This window comes from Paroedura picta, chromosome 7, assembly GCF_049243985.1.
Source record: "Paroedura picta isolate Pp20150507F chromosome 7, Ppicta_v3.0, whole genome shotgun sequence".
In the NCBI taxonomy this organism is placed as follows: Eukaryota; Metazoa; Chordata; class Lepidosauria; order Squamata; family Gekkonidae; genus Paroedura; species Paroedura picta.
The window spans coordinates 37046387-37068033 of NC_135375.1; the positions used below are offsets into that span (position 1 = coordinate 37046387).

The following is a 21647-nucleotide window of genomic DNA, read 5'->3' on the forward strand; positions in this document are numbered from 1 at the left end:
TGGGAAAGCAAGCAGAAAGGGCACTCATGTAAACTGGATTTCTTAGCCACATTCCAGGTTGAGACTGTGAATTAAATTTCCACATGTTAACATTTCTGTTCTAAAAGACGCAAATTGTTTTCAATACAGATTTCATGTCCATGTATATTGTGTCATTTCACAAAGAGTATCAGTTTGGAATTTGGAAACTTGATATGAGCGCCATAATTTCAAACCTTAAAGAGCAAGGAAAAAGTCTTGAAACATTTCAGACAGATTTACAGAACAAGATGACTTCATTGGAATGCAGTATATATAGAGACCAGAAAAGATCAAAGTTAGTTAACCCCTGTGGTACCAAACTGTGATCTACACAAAGGTTCTTTGCATTCTTGCATGTAGAATTATGTCCTGCAACACTGTGCTGTTAACCAAGAATATGAATCAACTGACAGCTGATATTTCTCTTCAGCATCACATATAAATTCATATCCAACTTGTGTGAAATCACATATTTTCCATTTATTGTTTTGCATCACTTAATTCCCTTTAGCAAAATTTGCTAAACAATGACAATTTAGCATGTGTGTACACTGCCATCAAGTCGCTTCCTACTTATGGCAACCTTATGAATTTTTATTATAAACATGGTCATTTTTATGTACAATTTAGCAAAATGCCTGAGAACTGTGAGAAGTAAACAAATATAATTTATAAAAATTGCTTGGAACAAAAATACACTCAAGGGACACTATGGTGTTTCTATTAGCTGTTAAGAAGCCAGAAATACAATATTTGTTGTATAAGCAGTTAACCAGAAAAATCAAGAGCCACTTTAGTTAATATTGATCCACCATAAACTGAAATCACCAGTAATTGCTGGAGCTTTTAAATGTGCAAGGGGAAAAAGTCTAATTACTGGTCAAGAAACTTAAAAAGTATATTTCAGAATAAACTGGAAAATACTTTTCCCCCCACCCTGAACTGTATTTTTTTCATGTACTGAAATTTCAGAATTTGCAGAGCTGCAGATATTAATGCACAGCAATTATACAAATTGTTTATTAAATAACAGGTGCAAATTGATTAAAATATTTGATAAGCACAGGCTCAAACAGAAAAAGATCTTGTTGAATTGATATTGAACAGGATAGTTTGTGTACAGTTCTCTAATACTGTACTATTTTCATTATACCAAACTTTTATTGCCATCACCTTTAAATCTGTTCCATACTTAAACCCTTTGTTTCTATTTCTCTGTCTTTAATTTGGTCTTGTTCATAGCCAGAATAATGCTAACAATAAATTTAGCTGTAATTGAAAATGATTTGCTTTGCCTTTCTCCGTCAATTATATGTTATGTTCCATTTGTTCTCTTAAAAAGCAGATTTTGTAAACATTTTATAACTATAATGTAAAAGTGTTTGGGATTTTAACATCAAATCACCACTCAAACTGGAATTTAAGCCATCTGTCTAAATTCTCAATTGAAATTCAGAATACAGTTCACATGAAATATGGAAAATCAACAAACATGACTTTTAATATGTGCATTATTATGAATGTATGCAACTCTCTTCTATTATGGAAAACATCACAAATTTGTCTTGTCCAGTGGGTAATTAAGGTGAATACATTTCCCATCTTTTCTGCTTCCCAGAGTCTTTTATTCCACTGTAAATTGACAGCCAATGTACTCCTGACTTTTTCACAACTGTTACTGGACAAATAGAATACTGAAGGCCATTGCTATACAGCACACAGCGACGTAAGGGCTCTTCCGTTCACCTGGAAAAAGATACAAAATTGAATTACTGTGTAGCTTTTACGACATAAGCAAGTGTACTTTTGGCAAAGAAGTTCAAATAATACAAGGCAGGGAGATGAGAGAAAAATGTAAATGGAAAAATACAAGCAAGAGAGGTAGGATTTAAATTAAATCATAAATAAATATAAATAAATAAACCCAAGCACTCATCCCCGGAAAATGCTTTCTTCATCTCAGGCAGCCTATTGATATAGTTAGAAGTCTCAGAGCAGAGTGACATGACCTGACTAAAACATAGCACCTTGCCTTACAAAGCATGTTCCTGAACTCAGGATGGGGGGGGGGGGAGTGCCATATGGAAGAGATACACTTAAAGATTTTTTGAAAATATAAGTAATTTTGGCAACAATTAATATGCTATAATATATTGAATGATATGCTTAAACATTCAGTGGTGTAGCTTAATAGTAAAACAAACTCGTAGTGCTCCCTTTTGGGATTTAATGAGAGCGTTTCTGTCCAAATAATATATTTTCTTTTGTATACTACACATTCATTCAAAATATTGGACCTTAAAAGAATCTTGTCTTATTTTTTGCCATTAATTTCCAGAGCTGGAGTAGGCAGGTTGTGTACCTGCTACCTTCCCTGGATGTGGTAACAATTTCTCAGGCTTCCACTCTGGAATTGTCTCCTTAACCCATGGTCACCACAGTAAATGCCACTGAAAGATGATAGGGTAGACATTCAGCTGAGCCATTACTGTCACAGGGGCCTAGGACAGCTTGAGATTAGTTTACTACCTTCAACTTTTATTTTTTCCCATCTCTCACGCAGCAAAAATCAAACAAATGGGCCATAGAACAGGGTTTGGCATGATTCTTCTCTTTCTTATAGAAAGTAGTATATCTTTTATGTTGTTCAGTCAGTAAAAGGCTTGATAGAAGAAAGCAAGACTACAATATCCCTGAAAATTTCTGTTTCTGGGGGGGGGGAATCCTTGGGGGCTTCAAAATTTCTGAAAGTTCTATATTTCTACTCCTGAGTCCTCTTCCCGTACTTAGTGAAGGATAAATGCAGCTTGCACAGAATAGCACTATTTGCTGTCCTTGGCTCCTAACCCACATGCATTGCCATTTTCTTCCATAAGCAAGATAAATGATGTAGCACACAACTGTAGTTGAATATGCTTTTCTGGTAACATTTTAAAAATAGCTTTCTTCTAAGTTGGGGAAAAAAGGTCTCAATACACAAAACTATGTAAAGGAAATAAAATAGCTAAAGCTTCTGAATTGGTGGTGTGTTCCACTCAATATGCATATCTTCTTACACATGTTGGCTGCCAATTTAAGAGAACTTTCCAGAGCAAGAACCATTTCAGTGACGTTTCCCATAAGTAAAGTCACGACAATTACATTACAAGACATTGTCATCATCTGGCACACATTTAATTAAACTACAAATAGCTGTGTGAATTAATGTCTGCAATTTCACATCTGTTTAAAATTAATGTTGAGGAAGTCCACCTACTAAAGTTTTACAGTTTTCATATGGCTTGTATTTTTCTGCTCTTAATTTCCTTGAAAGAAGAATCTCTCATCCATTAACACTAAATATCTGTTAGCACTACTTTGTAAATAGGCAGCAGCTTGTCTGTTTAGAAGCAGAAACATATAAAGGATGTTTAAACACAAGAGGCAGAGTTGCCTGCTTCATTGAACTGGATATGTGCTTATCTTTTATACAAAGAGAACAAGAACAAAAATAGTTTAAAGGGGGAAAAAGCCACAAACACAATCTGATCACATGGAGCTATAAAAAAATTAAGCTTTGATCTACCCATTGGATTTCTAAGAGGTTTGGGATCTGCAAATAATTGCAGTCATACATGGTTTTCCTCTCATCTATTTATTCTCACAACAATCCTGAGGTAGGTGAGGCCAAGAGAATGACTGGCCCAAGGTCACCAATTGAATTTAGTGGCTGAGTGAGGACGTGAAGCCAAGGCCCATTATGCAAGGGGGGGATAGCGCGCATTCGGGATGGAATGGCGGCGACTACAATCACCGATAACGCACGGTACCGGCTACAACCGGCCACAGATTCAGTGCATGCTGCCGAAAAAGCTGCGTTAGCTAAACGCGGAAGAAAGCGCAGGTGACCAGCACACAACCAGTAGCTGCGTGCATAATCGGTTACTCTGGGTTTTGCCACCTTTGCGTCCCGTCCCGTGCATAAGCGGTTTGCTTCGCTTCTTCCCCCTCCGCGTTTTCCATGTGACCTGAAATCGCCATTTCGGCGGCCGTGCACAAGTCTGATAGTCATATCACACAGTTCAAATGCATCACGTTCCTCACATCCATCCACTGTGTTTATAACCTGCCCTTAATCCAGGGAACTCATAATTTAACTCATCTAGTCCTTCCACTTTAAGCTCAGGTTAAGAGTCTAAAGACAATTCATTGTGAAAATTTGTACTTAGTAACATAATACATACAGAATGTTTAATTTTATCTATAGAGTTAGATCAGCGGTCCCCAACCTTTCTGAGGTCAGGGATCGCCTCCGGGGGTGAGGGGAGAGCCGACAACCCGGGTGCCGCGCACATGCGCAGCAGCTGAGTGCAAACGCACATGCGCAGTTGCCACGCATGCGCGTTTTCACCACCAGATGTGCAAATGTGCATGCATGGCAACTGCGCGCATGCGTTTGTGTTGCCGGTGGGCCGGCGGCTGCGCCTGCCTCTTCCCTTCCTTCTTGCTGTGGGGGGGGGAGGCAGGCGTGGCTGCCGGCGGCCCAGTACTGTGGCCTTCTTGGCCCGGTACCAGGCCACAGTCAATCAACTGGGGGTTAATGACCCCCGAGTTAGATTAATGAGACTCTTGTGGTGCAGGGTGGTAAGGCAGCCGACATGCTGTCTGAAGCTCTGACCATGAGGCTGGGAGTTCGATCCCAGCAGCCGGCTCAAGGTTGACTCAGCCTTCCATCGTCGGTAAGGTGAGTATCCAGCTTGCTGGGGGGTAAAATGGTAATGACTGCGGAAAGGAATGGCAAACCATGCTGTATTGAGTCTGCCAAAAAAACGCTAGAGGACATCACAAGGGTCGGACATGACTCTGTACTTGCACAGGGGATACCTTTACCTTTTTAAAATATAGAGTTAGATTTAGAGAGATTCAGGTGACCACTTGTGAAATGGCTATTTGCTGCTTCCACCTTTATATATCACCCATGCATACCTTCACCTACACTGTTCCTGAAGTTTAGGGCTTGTCGAAACAGTGTGGGATTGGACTGGGGTGTGTGTGGCTGCAGAGAACATTTCCACCTTTTTATTTTATATTTGCAGTGTATGAAGTAATTTTTGTGTGGTGGTACTCTCCAGTACTGAATATTGCCACCTTTTGGTGGCTCTCTCAATTCCTGATGGAGGAACTAGTTTAAATCAGCACAACCTTATATATACACCACCACTGGAAAGTCCCAGCATCCATCCATCCGAATTAAAAAAAACACTGATAACACTAATTTCACTAAGAAGCCTATTGGGCTTCTGTAAATATTGCAGAGTCAAGAAAAGAAAGCTCGGTTATGCTTTAAATGTTTAGGACGATACTGTTGATTTCACATTTTGAACAAATACGCTTAACTATGAAACTATTTTTCAAAACAGGACAAATACACTCTTAATGTATACTTACCAATCCTGGCACACTTCCAGAATATACCCAGTAATCTGAACGTATTAAAAGGAATCAGAAAAAATACATCAATCACATTTTATATGGGAGATATAATTCAAATAAAGATGTCATAAGATGCACCGTTTGACAAGGCTACTTTAGGCATACTCTATGAATTTTTTCTCTGAAAGCCCACCCCACCCCACTATAAACTTCTCTGAATATCCTCAGTCATAAAAATAGTTTCGTGCATAATGTGGGGAGAACATTTGAGAACAAGCCCCCCAAAGTCCTCTGGCCATGTAAAGATACTTGCATGCTTTTTGAAATCTGATTGTACAAATGAAATGGGTATCTTCCCTCATCCCATGCTGTTAATCAGCACACAGATCCCTGTTTGGATGTGGACACATGAATGCAAAAAAACTGTCTCAGTGGAGAGCACAATCCTACACAGATTGATACAGTTTGAGAATTATCTTAGTAAGGGATATTTAAATGTGTTTTGCCCTGTAATAGGCAAGGCAAAGATACTGGGCTGGATCACCTGTCTCTTCATCATTCAAGAGGCTTTGCCATCAGTAAAGTTTCTTATAACAGCAGTTTTAGAGAAATGTACAGCATGAAAATGGAGGATTCCACTTGCAAAGTGGCAAAATTCCATTCAGAGTTGAGTCACAACATAAGAAATGTCATTTACATGCTAAAAAGCCAGAAAAATGCTAAACATTACATACAGCACAATAGCTCTAACCTTAACTTTGTACCAGATATAAGATAGCAAAGAAAGATCATATTTATGCAAAATGAGAAGCCAACCCAGCCACATAAGGAACATTGGCACATGACCCTAAGATAGGTATAATTCAATTAAGAGATTTAATAGGAAGGGAATCTATGTACCGTAAAGGCACAAAATCTGAAGACCTTGATTGTGCAGTTCACTTAATGAATGTTTTACGCAAACAGTTTTAACTAACTTAAGCCACCACAGCACACACTTCCGTATTCTAGTGTGTAAGGATAGGTAATGATCCATTTTGCTTATTGGTGTTTGAATCTTCTCAAGTACTGCTTTTTTTTAGCTTGCACAACAACAAAACCAAACTAAGTTCTGTTCCATGATGCAAAATGGATGCTTGTAACCACAGGGAATCTGTTTCCTTTTTATTATAAAGAGGATGAAAATCTGTTGGACTGAAACGTAGGATTTCAACTATTTAAAATGTTTATTGCTAAGGTCTTGTATTAATGATGAGAAAAATTTTAAAAACCATAAGCTGTATATGTATATTCTGAAAACTTACTATAAGCATTCATTCACATACCCGGTCTGATTGTTATCCAGTAATTTGGGAGCCAAGGATCTTATGTATGCACAGGTACATATAAGGAGCAAGATTACTGTGAGTAGACTCTGGAAATTGAAGATTGCAGACTGCAAGGGAAAAACAATAACAAAAAAGAGTTATAGTTCAAAACTCTTCCTGTCATACTCATTAGCTATTGATGCCTTACCAATGAAAAGACAAATGTGATTTTTTTAAATTCTAGAAGACTTCTGACAAGAATAGGATAGGAGTAAGAAGTCTGCAGAGGCAGGTGATCATCTATGACATTCACTTTCTCACAGCAGTCCTATGACCTCTCAAAAGCCAGTGCTGCTGCACAAAGGGCTGCAGTAAAGAAGTAGTGCACAATTCTATTCCTCCTTCCTTTCTTGAACCAATGGAGGAAGCTCAGTGGACCTACCCCAACACCTTCTAAGAGCAGTATTTTAACTTCTCCTGTAAGAATGAATTATTTGTTTATTGTTTGATTTATATACTTCTCCCTCTCAGGGTCACCGTCTTGGGGTGGTGAACAAGAAATTAAATTTCTACAATTAGTAACTGAGAATAAAACAACAGCAATATAATTAGGAGCACTAATAATTAAAAAAAAATAAAGTTGTGGCAATTACCACTTCTCTCAGCTCCAATGATGGTGGAGAGACAGGAAGGGAGATCCGAATTTGTTGTTCTAGTATATCCCAACTTTTGATAAAAGAGATATACTCTTAAGCAGACTTGAGATGGGGGATAAACTCCGCTGCAGTTTGACCTTTTCAGAAACACAGCCTTGTCAGGGGTTCTATTTCTTGGCTATAATCAAGTGTAATGTAGCATTAAGTACACAATCTTTCACCTTGTTTTTAAAAATATGAACACACACATTTGGAGAGGGATATCTTTTTGCCTTTCATAAAAACTTTTCAGAGTGAGCTTATCTGGAAGTGAAACAAAATAACCCCAGAACAGAGAAAAGGAAGAGCTTATAATTGAAGATGTATTTTAAACTGATGTTAGATAAAGCTACAATGCAATTTTTCAGATGGGAAGGTGGCATACAAATGTACTAACTAAAAGTAACACATGAATTGAGATTACGTATTTCTGCTATCATGATCCTGAATACTGAAGGAACATGGGACTTGCTTTGTATAACAAAGGGAAGATTATACTTTTATCCTGAAATCATCCATTGCAAATGATAGAACACTTTCAAAATAAGCAAACTTTAAAAATCATCAATTGAAATAAAATGAAAGGATTTCACTCTCATTTAGTCTAAGGCCACCCTGAAGGTCCATGGATGAATAGGCCCAGCATTGGGCCTATCACATTGAGCTCAAAATGTGGGACTTAGGTTGCCCTCAGAAAAGAAATATTTGACCCCATGGCTGTACTTTAGATGGGAAGTTTCTAAAGTACAGATTGCTCACTCTTTGGGGCATATGGATGGAGGAAGAGCACTGCGATATAAGCCCCTATGGTTTTTATAAACAGAACTCATCCTATTCATGTCTAGTTGTTCAGATTTAAGTTTTTAAAGATTTTGGATTGCTAACTGAATTACATATTGAAGAGTACCAACAACACAATCAAAATAACTAATAAATGGCCTAGCTGTTGCATTTAATATTCCACAGAATATTCCACAGAATAAAAAGATGTTATTTTAACTTAAAAATCCCATGAGCCCCCACCCCATTTTAAGTTGTTTAGTTGCTGAACTTAGGGAAGCTCACCATTCAGTAAAAAAATTACCAGTCTTACATGCTCTTATTTGGGAGTAAATCTCATTGATCCCAATGAAATATACAAGAGTATCTGGCAAGAGACTTGACAGGCATATATGAGACCTACTCAGCCCAACAGAACCTTTAAGACTTAAATGTTATTTTAAAAAGCATACACACATCAGTACATTGTAAGTATTAAACAAACTACTAAAAACTGAATCACTTCCACACGGCCTATAAGATGGAGCTCTTCTGCCAGGCATTTGGTTGGGGCTAATTCTATGTAAACGTTCTAAAATGTTTTATGTAAACCGCCCAGAGCTGTAGGGAAGGGCGGTATATAAAATATAAATAAATAAATAATGAACATCTGGACAGCTTGATTAACATCTTTGAGCACCTTCTATATGAATACCTCCCCGAAAAACTGAGACATTCTGAGGTTGCCACAGTGAGTAGTATTGTTTTATTGTAATTTTATAAGCTTTGAAAACTCTGAAACACACATTATTAACTCATAATAATTACAATGCAAGCTTCCAAGAAACTTAATTCCTGGGGGCAAGTAAAAAGAGGTCTTAAAACTCAAGACCAGCAGATTGCAAAGCTTCATATAAATTAACAACTGCTGGGAGAATAGGTGAGTGGAGGCGAAGGTGGAAGGCTTCCTATGCGCCTTCCGCCCTCAGGTACCCCACGCACCCAAAGGGGCAACCGTGAAGAGGCATCATCACACCACACAACTCCTGAAAGCAAAGTAGTCTCTTGTGACAGTCTTATGATACCACAAGGTGCCTTTTCCGTTTTTGCCCCAGCAGACAAATGGGGCAATGAGAGAAAGCTAATAGTTTCTTGCTCGGTTGTTTTGGGTTTTAGGACTAGGCCGCTATTACATTCCTACGATGATCGGGGTGGGTGGAATAAACAGGAAAGAAGGCGGGGCAACGCCGCACCCCGTAGAACCCACCCAGGCGACCACCCGCCCAATGGCATGCGGAACTCCAAACACAAGACCTGCGAGGAAGAAAAGCCACCCCCATCACCCCCCGGGGAGCAACGCCGCTCTTACCATAGTGACAACTTGCCGCGAGCCACATCACACATCCGGCAGGGAACAGGAGGGCGGGGACACGGAAGAGCCGCACATTACACCCCCCCCTCTTATTGGCTGCGAAGCACGAGCCTCCGATTGGCTTAGCGAAGCGTAAATCCGCGTCTGATTGGGGAAAAAGGGTTGAGACGGCCGGGTGTCTGTGAGACGTCACAGGGTTCTAATTGGCTAAGGGAGGAGGGCGGGGCGCAGCGTTTTTGGTTTTGCTCTCGGCTGTCTTGCGGTGGGATTTCCAGCACGGCGCGAGGTAGGGGAGCGCTAACGCTGGCCCGTGGGGTTTCCTTTGGCTTGAGCGGCAGCTGAGGAAGCTCCTCAGGGAAGCGTTTGCTTCCTCTCTCGGGGCCGGCCTGTGCTACGTCGGGAGAGAGGGGATAGCGATGCTCCTCTCTCTTCGTGTGCACCTGACGTTGCTTTCGCTTTAGTGGTTCCTGTCTGCTGGGTAGTCGCAAAAAAGCTGGTAGCGACTCTGTCCGTGGAGTAGTCCTTCTGGGCGTCTTCCTCGGTGGTAGGGGTGGCGAGAACCACAGGATGGCGGTTTTTAAGGGTAGTTTGCAAATTAGAACATCGCTAGTTTAGAAAGTGGTCTGTGGGGCGGAGAATCCCCACCGCTCGTTTCCTACCTAAAAGTTGTTAACTTTTAAGACACGTTGAACGTGTACCGTTCTTTACTACTCCTATGGTGAAGCATTCATAAGGACTCCCTGTCCTTGGGAAGTGACCAGCAATTCCCTGGGAGGAATGTCTCACAGTTGTATGGAACAAGCAACATATGGAGAGGTGATAGCCTTTGATCTCTCTACCAGCAACACTTTGGTTTCTCTTCGTAGAGTACACTGAATTCTAGGGGATTCATTAGCTGTTTTGGCAAAGGATTATCATTGGCTGTATCTGGTTGTGACACAGATGTAACAGAACTGATTTTTGCTATATATTCCCTGTCATGTAAGAAGATCATAGTCTGACGAAGGGTGCTTGCACCCGAAAGCTCACACCTCGATTAAATCTTTGTCGGTCTTAAAGGTGCTACTGGACTCTGATTTTATTGTGCTACTTCAGACCAACACGGCTACTCATTTGAATCCATAAAAATTGTGTGTTAGTTCCCCCCATTTATCATGGAGTAGCTTACAGCTTCATCATGATAAATGGGGGGAAAAAGAATATGCAGTTCTTATGAATTCTTATGAATGTAGGGATAGTGTAAGCTACCTCTTCCTTGGCTAATTAGCTGGAATTAAAAAAACCCTCGGCTTTATATGCACAGTGGAGAGGTACTATAATACACTGATCAGTGGCTAGACTAGCACTAGGGATATCTGAGTTAAAGCTAAGCTCTGAACTCACTGGTGAACATTGGTCACTCTCAATCTAACCTACCTGTGAAGAACTGCTTTTTTGTACCTTGCTTTTTACTACCTGATGAAGTCTCAAAGTGGCTTACAATTGCCTTACCTTCCTCTCTCTAGGACAGTCAGCCCTGTGAAGTAGGTGAGGCTGACAGGTGTGACTGGATCAGTGTCACCCAGCTGACTGCATGTGGAGGAGTGAGGAATCAAACTCATTCAGATTAGAGTTCACTGCTCTTTAACCACAACACCATGCTGGCTCTTATTTTTTGGGATAAATGGCTGAATGCAACCAATCCAAATTAAGATCCAACATAACTGATGCTCTTATTTACAGTAGAATGTAATTTGGTTAGGCTTTTAGGTAGATGATATACAACTGCCACTCAGTACCGTTGGCGTTATTCCTTGTGCCAACTCTCCATTTTGAAAAGACATCCAATATTTTCCAGCTTTACTATGCACATTAATTTGGTGAAATACTCCTAATATCCTCTCAAGATGCTCTGTTAATATCTGGAACTAATGTAAGCAGTTCAGATAAGTAGGTGCTCCAGTATAACCGCTGATTAACATACTAAAATGGAATGTGTGTGAGTAGACCTTCTAAATGCTGTTGTAGCTAGCTGTCAATAGATTTGTAATAGTATCCACAAAGGTAATAGATGACATTCCACTGATGTGGTCGTGGCAGAAGAATTTTTACCTCCACTGAAAAGTGTGGGAATAAATCATTGGAATATTATATTGTATCTGATTATGCACCAGGCTACACTATGGCTAGGGAAAGGAGTATTGTTCTCCAAGCCAGAGGAAGTCCTTGGTTTGCAGGGGTGGGGGGAATAAAATGTGAAAAAATGCATTATGCGTTAACAAAAACCTAACATCATACAATATCTCTTTCTTTCAGAAAAATACTGCATTTAGTTAGGTCCCCCCCAGATGCCATCAAATGAAACAGGGTTATCTTATATTATTGACATACAAACATATTTACAGTAATAAAAAAAATTGTTATAGACAACATCTTGTCTATAATGTCTATAATATATTCATGTTCATCTTCCTTTTGAGTAAACACAGTATGCCGTTGAGATTTTGTAAAGCTCTGATATGAGATCTCTAGCCTCTGGGGATACGTCAGTCTAATACTGTCATCTCTTGAGCTATCTGCTTTAATCAAGATAGTGATCTGCCCATAATAAGCAACATTCAGCAATCACTTTTTAAAATACTATGCTGACAATGCCATTACCTGATGGTATAAAACAGGCAATTTGGGAGGCAGTACCATATTGGCTTGCATTCTTAATTTAAAGGAGTGCTCATGTTCCACTGTTCTGAACCAAAAGATCTATTAAATTCTGAGATATATTACTGCACTGTTAGTAGAACAAACACCAGCATGAAACTTTTAGGATGAGCTAAAATGTCCGTTTACAATCAGTTTCAAAGAATCCTTCCAACTTTTTGGTTCAGTAGATCAGTTCTTATGTCACTTCACCGTTTGACAAATAGAATTTTGTTTACTTCACGAACTTGTATTTCTGTAACTGTAATCTAATGTTCACAAGTTATATAACAGATTTAGACCATATCTAAAAATTTAAAATACTTTTGGTTAGTTGCTGATTTTAATTACAGGTTCTTCATATGGCAGGCATTACAATTGAATTGGCTATAGTTTGAATACTTAGCTGAAAATAACTTAAAATGCTCCAGCACTCCTACGAGGCCAAGAAGACAAAGGCCAGATTAAATCTTAACTAATACACAGAGGAGTGCAGGTGGCAGGAAACTGATTATGAATTTGAGTCTTCAGCAAGCATTGGCTTCAGTTGTCTTCAGTGAAAGACTTTGGAGTCTATGTAACATACTTGAGGTTTATTGTCTCTAGCGTTGGGGAAAATGAGCTGTAGTGATATTGAGTATTGCCAAAAGTATTTGCATTAGGTCCATGAGCCCCTCTCAGAAATGTATCATGTACTTCCTTTATTGGGGGGGGGGGGGAGATGATCTGCAAATAAGAAATTCAGATTATCCTGTGAGATGTTTTGACAAAATGTATTATTTATTTATTATTTATTTATTTATTTAGATTTATATACCGCCCTCCCCGAAGGCTCAGGGTGGTTTACATTAAAACTAGTCAACGATACATGAAACAGTCTTCGTTAAAACATACAGTAATTAATAACAGTGGTTGTAACCATATAACAGAATAATGTAACAGTATAACAATATAATAAAATAATATGATGGAACGGTGCAATACCACAACAGGTCCAGAGTTAAATGTTGGAAACATATAGATGTATAGAATTGTATTTATGCATGTATTACATTTGTATCCTGCCTTTCCTCTGTTATGGAAGTCATGCATAAATGTCAATATGATATCCATATATCAACAATTAATTTGATAATTGTGATGCTGAATTGTGCAAATTCACAGATTACTAGATTTAAGCGTTGCTTGTGTAACTCTGCTATATGTATACTTCATTGTTATCCACTAATCATGACTTCTAGCTATTTGCAAGAGGGAAGGAGCCAATGCAGCTTTGGAGACCAAGGCTGCTGTCCTATGATGAGATATGTATGGATACATGTACATTTCCTCTTCTACAACAGTACTACTATCCCAAAGACATAGCGACATTGATTTTAGAGGCACAAGACCAAGTAGTGATATAACTCTTCTTCTGAAATTAATGGGATTCGCTAGACTTTGCTGCATTGTGCTCACAATAGCAATAGTTCTAGAATACTATGCTTTGATGTAATGCTATGAAAAAGAAACTACTCTTGACTGCTTGTGAATTGCTGGCTTGATTTGGGTTTAGGCATTTTCTGTGGGAGTTGGGATTACTCCATTTAAACACCAGATCCTAATGCCATATTATCATAAATAATGTTTTGAAAGTCTCTTCAAGTTCAAGACTAGTTTGCTATGAAGTGTGAAGGGATACGTTTCATAACATGGCAACCTGTAATCTCCTTGGATTGCCAGAATTAGTTCTGTGATTCTGTCATGGGCCATGACCTCCGACTGTCTTGGACCATTTAAAGCAGTGGTTCTTGACCAGTTGATCATCATCTCAACAGGCTTTGTGTGTTGCACAATGGGTTTAAGCAGGGTATATGGGAAAATTATTTTTATATAGACTCAAACATAAATATAGCAATTTATACCCAATCGTTCACAGATTTCATAGTGCAGAACTTTCTATTCCCCCTCTTGTTGAAGATCACTGAGATACTGGAAATCTTGTTCCTTTGGGGGCGGGGGAAGGTGGTCACTTGATTCTCAGGAGCAACATGGAAGAGAAAGTGGGGGGGGGAGAATTGATAGTAATCACCACCGTCCACTTCATCAAGTAGAAATGCCAGTGGACCTCTTACAGAGGAACTCTATGGCTGTGTATATGCCATCGTAATAAAACAAAAGTATACGTAGAGAGTTGGTTAATGATGTTTTGGAGTTATTTAATTTCTGTTGGGTAGGTACGAAGAAACATTCACCAACAGGTTATACGCAGAAATAGCTTGTAGCTTATCTTTTTATTGCTCTACCAATGAGTATTCCAAGTTGCTTGAGGTATCATGCTGCTGTGCTATCTAAAACATGCACAAACTTTCTTATAAATATGAAGATTGAAGAGTTTCCTTTTTTCTGAGCATGTTCACAGAAGTTGTAGCTTGCATTTGGCCAAAAGTATGTCTCTGGCCATATGCAGCAGCAGATGTTCCAGAAAAAGGGTAATATTCATCATGAGGCAGAATAGTACAATAGTTCACTAGATCTGCTCTTGCTCATACTAGCCCCTTTTTTGGCTTCATTTTCCATGTAATGTTTCTCTGCTATTAGCTGCTAAAAATGGAGGCATGTTTGAAAGAGAGGAATGAAGTCTGCTGGTGTAAGGCAGTTTCTTCTAGGTTTGTGAGCAGGTTCAACAGGAACTTGGCTATGGACTCCCATGAGGGGAAGTGACTTCTCCATTTGCCAACTTCCTAAGGATGGTTCAGTGTAGAGATGAGTGGCTGGTTGGGGGCAGAGGGCAGGACTTCGTTCTTAGAGGGTTGCCTGCTACAGTTACAAGAATCACTGCAATAGTTTAATTAACAAAAAGATGAACAGTTAATGACCATGAGCATTTGATATATGAAATATGTCATAACTAGCTTAAAGCCATTATGCATGACTGTTCCTAGTAGCTGGAGGGAAGTTTTGCTGTTCTGGGCAATGATAAGGGAGGCTGTCCACCGTGCACAGCTATATCTGCCAGATTACTTCCATTTTGCACTGGCTATGGCCTGATGCAATGTTGGACTTCTGTAGTTGTAGCTTGCATTGGTATGACATGGTTGTTAATAGCATTATGCTGTTGCGCAGGCACTTTGTGCTTGAGAGATTCTTGCATCACGGGAAGATCAGATTGGATTCACACACTGTGTGGACAGGGTCAGGCTCTAAATGTAATTTGGGCTGGAGCATTAGCAACACCTGCCACTGACCCCCTCCCCCCAAAGATGTCTCTTCAAGCCAAAAATGAAAAACTGATATTTAAATATCAATGACACTTTGTGGAGCAATGAAGGAAACCCTAAGATTTGGCTTCTGTACTGTGTCTTGGTGCTAACCAAAGCAGTGTACAAAATCATTTGTCCGCTTATTTTTAAAAAGTGCCTTGTTTATTCATCAGCAACTGTGTGCTATCGTTGTTCATAGAGCAGACTCCTGACTTAATTACACGCCAGCCAACAGCTGATTCTTCCTCAGAAGGAAGCATTGCCTAATAATGATCATAGATGCCAAGTGCTAAAGAGACAAAAGCACTAAAGATGAGCAGCTCAATCGTCAACTGTCTGATGTTCTAAGTACAGCCAGTGAAGTACAAATTTGGGGTGGGACTCTGCTCTTTCCACCTGCAAGTCAGTCCCTCTTCCTCAGCAGTTATATGGTGAGGTGTTGATATGTAGCATGACTCTTTGTGCCCTAAGGAGCAAAACATTAGCTTTTCTATTTGCTGTAATTAGTTTCTCTAAAGCATTTCTTTGTATTAATCAAGGAGCATAGAAGCTGCGTAGTTTAATTTTCCAGAGATTAGAAACATATTAAGAGTACAGAAGTAGCATTATTCAGTCCTTAAAGGCATTCCAAGATACTACTCCATCTGGCTGTTACTGCCTGATAGATGCTTATTATGGGATTAAGAATAGTCTGATTTAAAAATCTTCAAAATGAAGCAGTGCTAGTAAATATTTGATTTTCCTGGTCGGTGTTGATTAAACCGTGTAAAAGTTAAAAGGAGGTAATTTATTTAGTTGGCTCCGTATCAGAAATTCTCAATCTATATGAAGAATTTTAAATAAAATTGCTACTAAGAGTTTCTCTCTATTGTATCATGCAAATGAGTAATTTGTAATTTTTAAACATCTCTAGAAGAATATTCAGACATCCGCCTGAATGATCTGCTGGATGTTTTAGAGAAAAATGTTAAAAGTGGATGGGACTTGATATCTGTGTCTGCCTTAGGGTTGCCAGTGTCCTTGTGGAGACTGGGGTTCTTCTGGAATTTAAAAACTACAAAGATCAGTTCCTCTGGAGGAAATGGCAGTTTTGGAGGGCAGACTCAATGGCATCACTTCCCTGCTGAATCTCCTCTCCTCTGAAAACTCAGGCGTCCCTAAGCACAACTTCCAAATATTTGGGAATTAAGCTGTCAGGCCTAGTTCACATGAAATATTGCACAATTTATTTTGGAATCCAGTAGTAGTTTTGTATTTCTGTTTGGAGACAAATTCATTTTAAAAATCTCAGTCATGTCCTCCATTATACCAGGCAGTGTAAGCTTTCTGAGAGGTCTTTGAGCTCTTTGCATGGCACAATTACCTTATCTGCAGAGCATGTATCAGTTTCTTCATGTGGTCATCTTAGACTCATCCACTGGCCATGGGGAAAGGAGTGGAGGGGTGGTCTGAGAGGAGCTATGTGGTAGTGGAAAGTGCCATCAAACTGCAGATGATGTGTGATTGCATAGGTTTTACAAGGCAAGATGTGAACAGAGGTGGTTTGACATTTCCTGCCTCAGCATGGCAGTCCTGGACGTCTTTGGTGGTTTCCCAACTTTTCTTACCTTCTGAGATGTGATTGGATTAGACTAGCCTTTGCAATCCAGGTTAGGATAAATCCCTCATAGTCTGGCCTAAATAGATTACAGGGTGATCGGTGCTACTAACCGTTTTGGTACTGGCTGTGCTTAGACAATGTGCATGCTGCATAAAGCCCTCCTCACCTTGGTGTAGTGGTTAGGAGTGCAGACTTCTAATATGGTGAGCCGGGTTCAGTTCTGCACTCCCCCACATGCAACCAACTGGGTGAATTTAGGCTTGCTACAACCCTGATAAAGCTGTTCTGACCAACTAGTAATATCAGGGCTCTCTCAGAGTCACCTACCTCACAGGGTGTCTGTTGTGGGGAGAGGAAAGGAAAGGTGAATGTAAGCCACTTTGAGACTCCTTTGGATTGAGAAAAGTGGCATATAAGAACCAATTCTTCTTCTTTGTAGAATCTGTGGGAATAATGGGAATAAAAGATCCCAGTCCACTATTGCTGATCTCTTAATCAGAGTACAGTGAGGTTCAATGCGTTCTGGAACTGGAGGTTGGAAGCTTTAAAACAGCCTGTTAGGAGAAACTTTATGAACTCTGGTATATGGTTTTGGTTGGAATCCAGCCCCCACTCCCCCATTTTGCCTCTGTGGAAATATCTTTGGTGTTGGCCTCCCCCCCTCCAATTTCGCCACAGTGTTAGCTGGATTTTTTGAAATGCCTCCTTTATCTGATCAGTTGTTATTAACTAGTTGAGAGAAGGTCTTATATAATAAAGAAAAAGTATAGCTTGAGACCTTTTAAGCTTTGTGTTGGTTACTCTGACTATTCATGCTCGGTTGATAGTACAATATTGATTTTCCACTTGGAGACTTGTAGCATTTTTCTAATTGACGAGTTCTGGTTGAGATTTATGTTATGGCCGTAAGCTCTTCACATTTTCTTAAGTGAATTGTTCAACAGATTTTTTTTGTAACTCATATTAGTTCAGCTACTTCATTATTCAGGAGGAGAGGACTTTATAGGCCCAACCCCTGTGATGCATATGAGTAGCAGTGATAACAGTCTCTGTATATGTGTATCCGGACTTGCTTGCCTTGTTGTTAGAAGTGAAAATCTACTTAGATTTTTTTTTCCTGGTTTGTCAACAGATAGATCTGCCTTTTTCTCTTCTAAAGCATAATAGTTCTGCAGATTCTCTATTGGTTGCCCATTTGTTACTGTGCTCAAGTTTACTGTATTGGCTATCACAATTAGCTATATTGGCTATCACATGCAAAGGCTTTCATGGCCTTGGCCTCTCTTACTTGCAGGACCATCTCTATATGTTCTGCCATGATAAATTTGCTCAAGTCAGCAGGGGCTTCTTCAGGTGCCAAGCTTCAAACGGATTAAACCAACAATTGCCCATGCCTTCTCTGTTTTGGCTCTTGCCTTGAGGAATGGCCTGCCCAAGGCTCCAACTCTCTTGGCCTTCTACAAACAGTGCATAACTGATGCTTTTTCTGCAGAAATAATAGGGTTGCAGTATACAGAATGGTTCACAAACTTACAGTACTTGGATAAATGATCTGGATTGCTGTCTGTACCACTGAGGATATCTTTTTGTAATAGGATCCTATTATGTAATTTTTGTAGTGTTTAATATATCAATTTAGTGCTTATGCTATGCTTTAATTCTTTCTGTTTTTTCCATACTTCTAAAATCCTAATGGCCTTGGTTATCCAGTATCCTATTTTGTGGATTATTCTAACTCTATGTAATTTGCCTTGAAACTGTGTGAGAAAGTAGGACTATTAAATAAGTAAATATAGACATGATATTAAAGTTGGATAGGAAAATACATGCAGTTACATAAAACATACACATTTAATGCTGTTATTCATTTATAGAACCATGATGAGTATAACCTGCCAGACTTATATTTTGTAAACTTTTCATTGAATTGGACTAAATTTTTAAAAATTGTTACTTCTTCCAAAACAGGTGGTAGAGAATAATGGAGAAGAAGGTGAGCAAAATCTATCCTGTTTCAGAACCAAGCAAAACATATTTTCTGCAGATAACTTGGGAAAAAGATCTAGGAGCTGGCTTTGATGTCATTCTCACCGATGGTCAACTGTCCTGGGTCAGGAGAGGTGAGATATAATACATTACTTTACAGTTATTTATATATATGAAGTTACTTCCTCAAATGCATAGCATGAGAACTATGCTATCCACTAGGCAGAATATGGTAGGAATCTTAGAAGTTATTGAGTATTTTGAGCTGGTTTACCCCTCCAGAGTATTACATCCTGCATAAAGTCATATGCTCTGGTGTGGTGTGCAGTATAATGCTTACCTATCTCATCAACTTTCAGGTTATACAGCTTTCTTTCCAGTTGTGCTGTTTGTTGTATACGTAGTGAAATGCTGGAAGAATCATAATAAAATGTAAATCAGTGCCTAACCTAAATCTATATAGGAGTCAGCATCTCTGATACAGTATCAAAAAATTGAATGGTTGTACATGGAAGTGTTGTGAGAACTACTGACAAATAGCAACACCTGCTTTTTTTTGTTGTTCTGCATTTAATTTATCTAATTTGTTTATTTCAGTGTCTGAATACGAGATATCTAAGGAGGCTGCTGACATGGAAATGGAACGAGAGAAGTACATTGAAGAACTACAAAAAGTGCTGTTGTTCAGAAGAGGACAGACAGACAAATATAATTTTGATATTTCAAAGGGAGAAGCAAATGAAGATTGCCTTAATCTTTCCTATGAAAAAAATATGAAAGATGTTTCTGTAAGTATTGCTTTGTTTTCATGCATTTCCAACGAAGTTCATACATAGTAGAACAATAATGGCAATTTTTTTCTTAAACTTGGCTTGGAGTAGAGTCATAATGAAAAATTTCATCAGGCTCAACATATTGATCAGCTTGGGCAGGGGAAAGGTGAAATGAAAAAAACTGTGTTTGCCTATGTGAACATTTAAAAATTCTAGCAACATAAACTTTCCTTTATCTTTATGAAATGTTTAAGTAGGGACCAGTGTTTTGAGAGAGGCTTTTGGGGTTGCAGTGGGAGAGGTGAAGCAAAAAAGTCTCGTGGGACCTCTTTTACCTCTAAAAACATGAGGCTGAGTCAAAGTTACTTGCCTCCTCTTGTTGAAGTATTTACAAAAATATGGTTAGTTTCCCAAATATCAATGACTGAAGCTGTAGCCAAGAGTAGGGTAGATGATTAAGTCATCTTGTAGTAAACTAGACAAAACATTGGAAAAATGTGCTTTTTCTATATAATTTAGATTTTACAATTGTCCAGACTAGCGATAGTCTCCTATAGTTAGACTCATGCTGCTTGTAATGATTTAGAAAAAAATAAAAAATGGAGCTTGTACATTGATGAAAGGGGGAGGATGGCGGAAGCTGCAGAGTGGATGGAATGACAGAGCAGTTTCTCAGTGGAACAGGCTTCCTCGGGAGGTGGTGGGTTCTCCATCTTTGGAAATTTTTAAACAGAGGCTAGATAGCCATCTGACGGAAAGGCTGATTCGGTGAAGGCAAAGGGGTGGCAAGTTACTGTAGATGAGCGGTTGGGATGTGAGTGTACTGCATAGTGCAGGGGGTTGGACTAGATGACCCATGAGGTCTCTTCCAACTCTATTATTCTATGATTCTATGATTTTAAGAGTGGGAATAAAATATTATCCATGTGATGATTACATGATGTCATATTTCATTTCAGATTTTTAAGAGATAATCAGAGGTGGTTTGCTGTTGTATGTCTTTGTTAGAGGCCCTGGACTTCCTTGGTGGTCTCCCATACAAGGGTTATTCAGGGCCAACTCTGATTAGCATCTGAGATCCGCTGAAAGCAGGCTAGTTGGAGCCAGGGCTCTGTACTGGTAGCTGGCTTTTTTCTTTTTGTTGGCTTGCATTTCCACTTCTTTCTGGATATATAGCTAGGACACGTTATAGGGTTTGGTAAAGTTACAATAATATGTAATGATTAGTATTCCTGAATGGAGATGTCTGTGCAAAGTGTTGTCAAGTTGCAGCCAAAATATTGTGACCCTAGCAAGAGGGTTTCAAGATAAGTGAGAAGCAGAGGTGTTTTACATTGCTTTGCTCTGATGAGTATTTTTTGGTGGTCTCCCTTTCAAGTACTAACCCTTCTTAGCTTCTGAGATTTGGCGAGAGAGGGCTAAATCATGTCACTTTTCTTCCCATTAATATCCCTTCTGATCAAAATACATAGGCAGCCCATTTGATGCTTTTGTTTCACATATCACTGTGGATGTAACTCCAGCTGCATATCTGTATCAGCTGTGCTCAAGGAACTGGCTTCTTGCTAGATGGGTAGTCAAACTGCGGCCCTCCAGATGTCCATGGACTACAATTCCCAGGAGCACCTGCCAGCGAATGCTGGCAGGGGCTCCTGGGAATTGTAGTCCATGGACATCTGGAGGGCCGCAGTTTGACTACCCCTGTGCTAGATGAAGCCGCTAACTACCAACTACTAATAGAATACTGGACTACAGTGCAGATGGACCAAACTGTTGTTTGTTATTGAGTACTGTTGTTATACCA

The 21647-nt window shown here is 39.4% G+C and overlaps 2 protein-coding genes across 4 annotated transcripts in view; one reads left to right on the top strand and one right to left on the bottom strand.

The window, feature by feature from the left end:
* Positions 1-476: 476 nt before the first annotated feature.
* On the bottom strand, positions 477-9707 carry TMEM167A (transmembrane protein 167A). Its single transcript, XM_077347530.1, has 4 exons — positions 9564-9707; positions 6759-6868; positions 5449-5483; positions 477-1767 (listed from the first exon to the last, which is right to left on the bottom strand). Exons 1-4 carry the CDS (start codon positions 9564-9566, stop codon positions 1697-1699), a joined length of 219 nt encoding a protein of 72 aa, XP_077203645.1. The 5' UTR covers positions 9567-9707; the 3' UTR covers positions 477-1696.
* A 46-nt stretch (positions 9708-9753) lies between these two features.
* XRCC4 (X-ray repair cross complementing 4) overlaps positions 9754-21647 on the top strand; it is a 115971-nt gene continuing 104077 nt past the window's right edge. For 2 of the 3 annotated variants that reach the window (XM_077347527.1, XM_077347529.1), the window contains exons 1-3: positions 9754-9852; positions 19053-19204; positions 19668-19858. In XM_077347527.1, the coding sequence (XP_077203642.1) occupies positions 19066-19204; positions 19668-19858 (330 nt within the window). In that variant the 5' untranslated portion in view covers positions 9754-9852; positions 19053-19065. Of the gene's footprint in view, positions 9853-10154; positions 10383-19052; positions 19205-19667; positions 19859-21647 lie in introns of those variants that run through there. The other variant, XM_077347528.1, reaches the window with a different exon arrangement.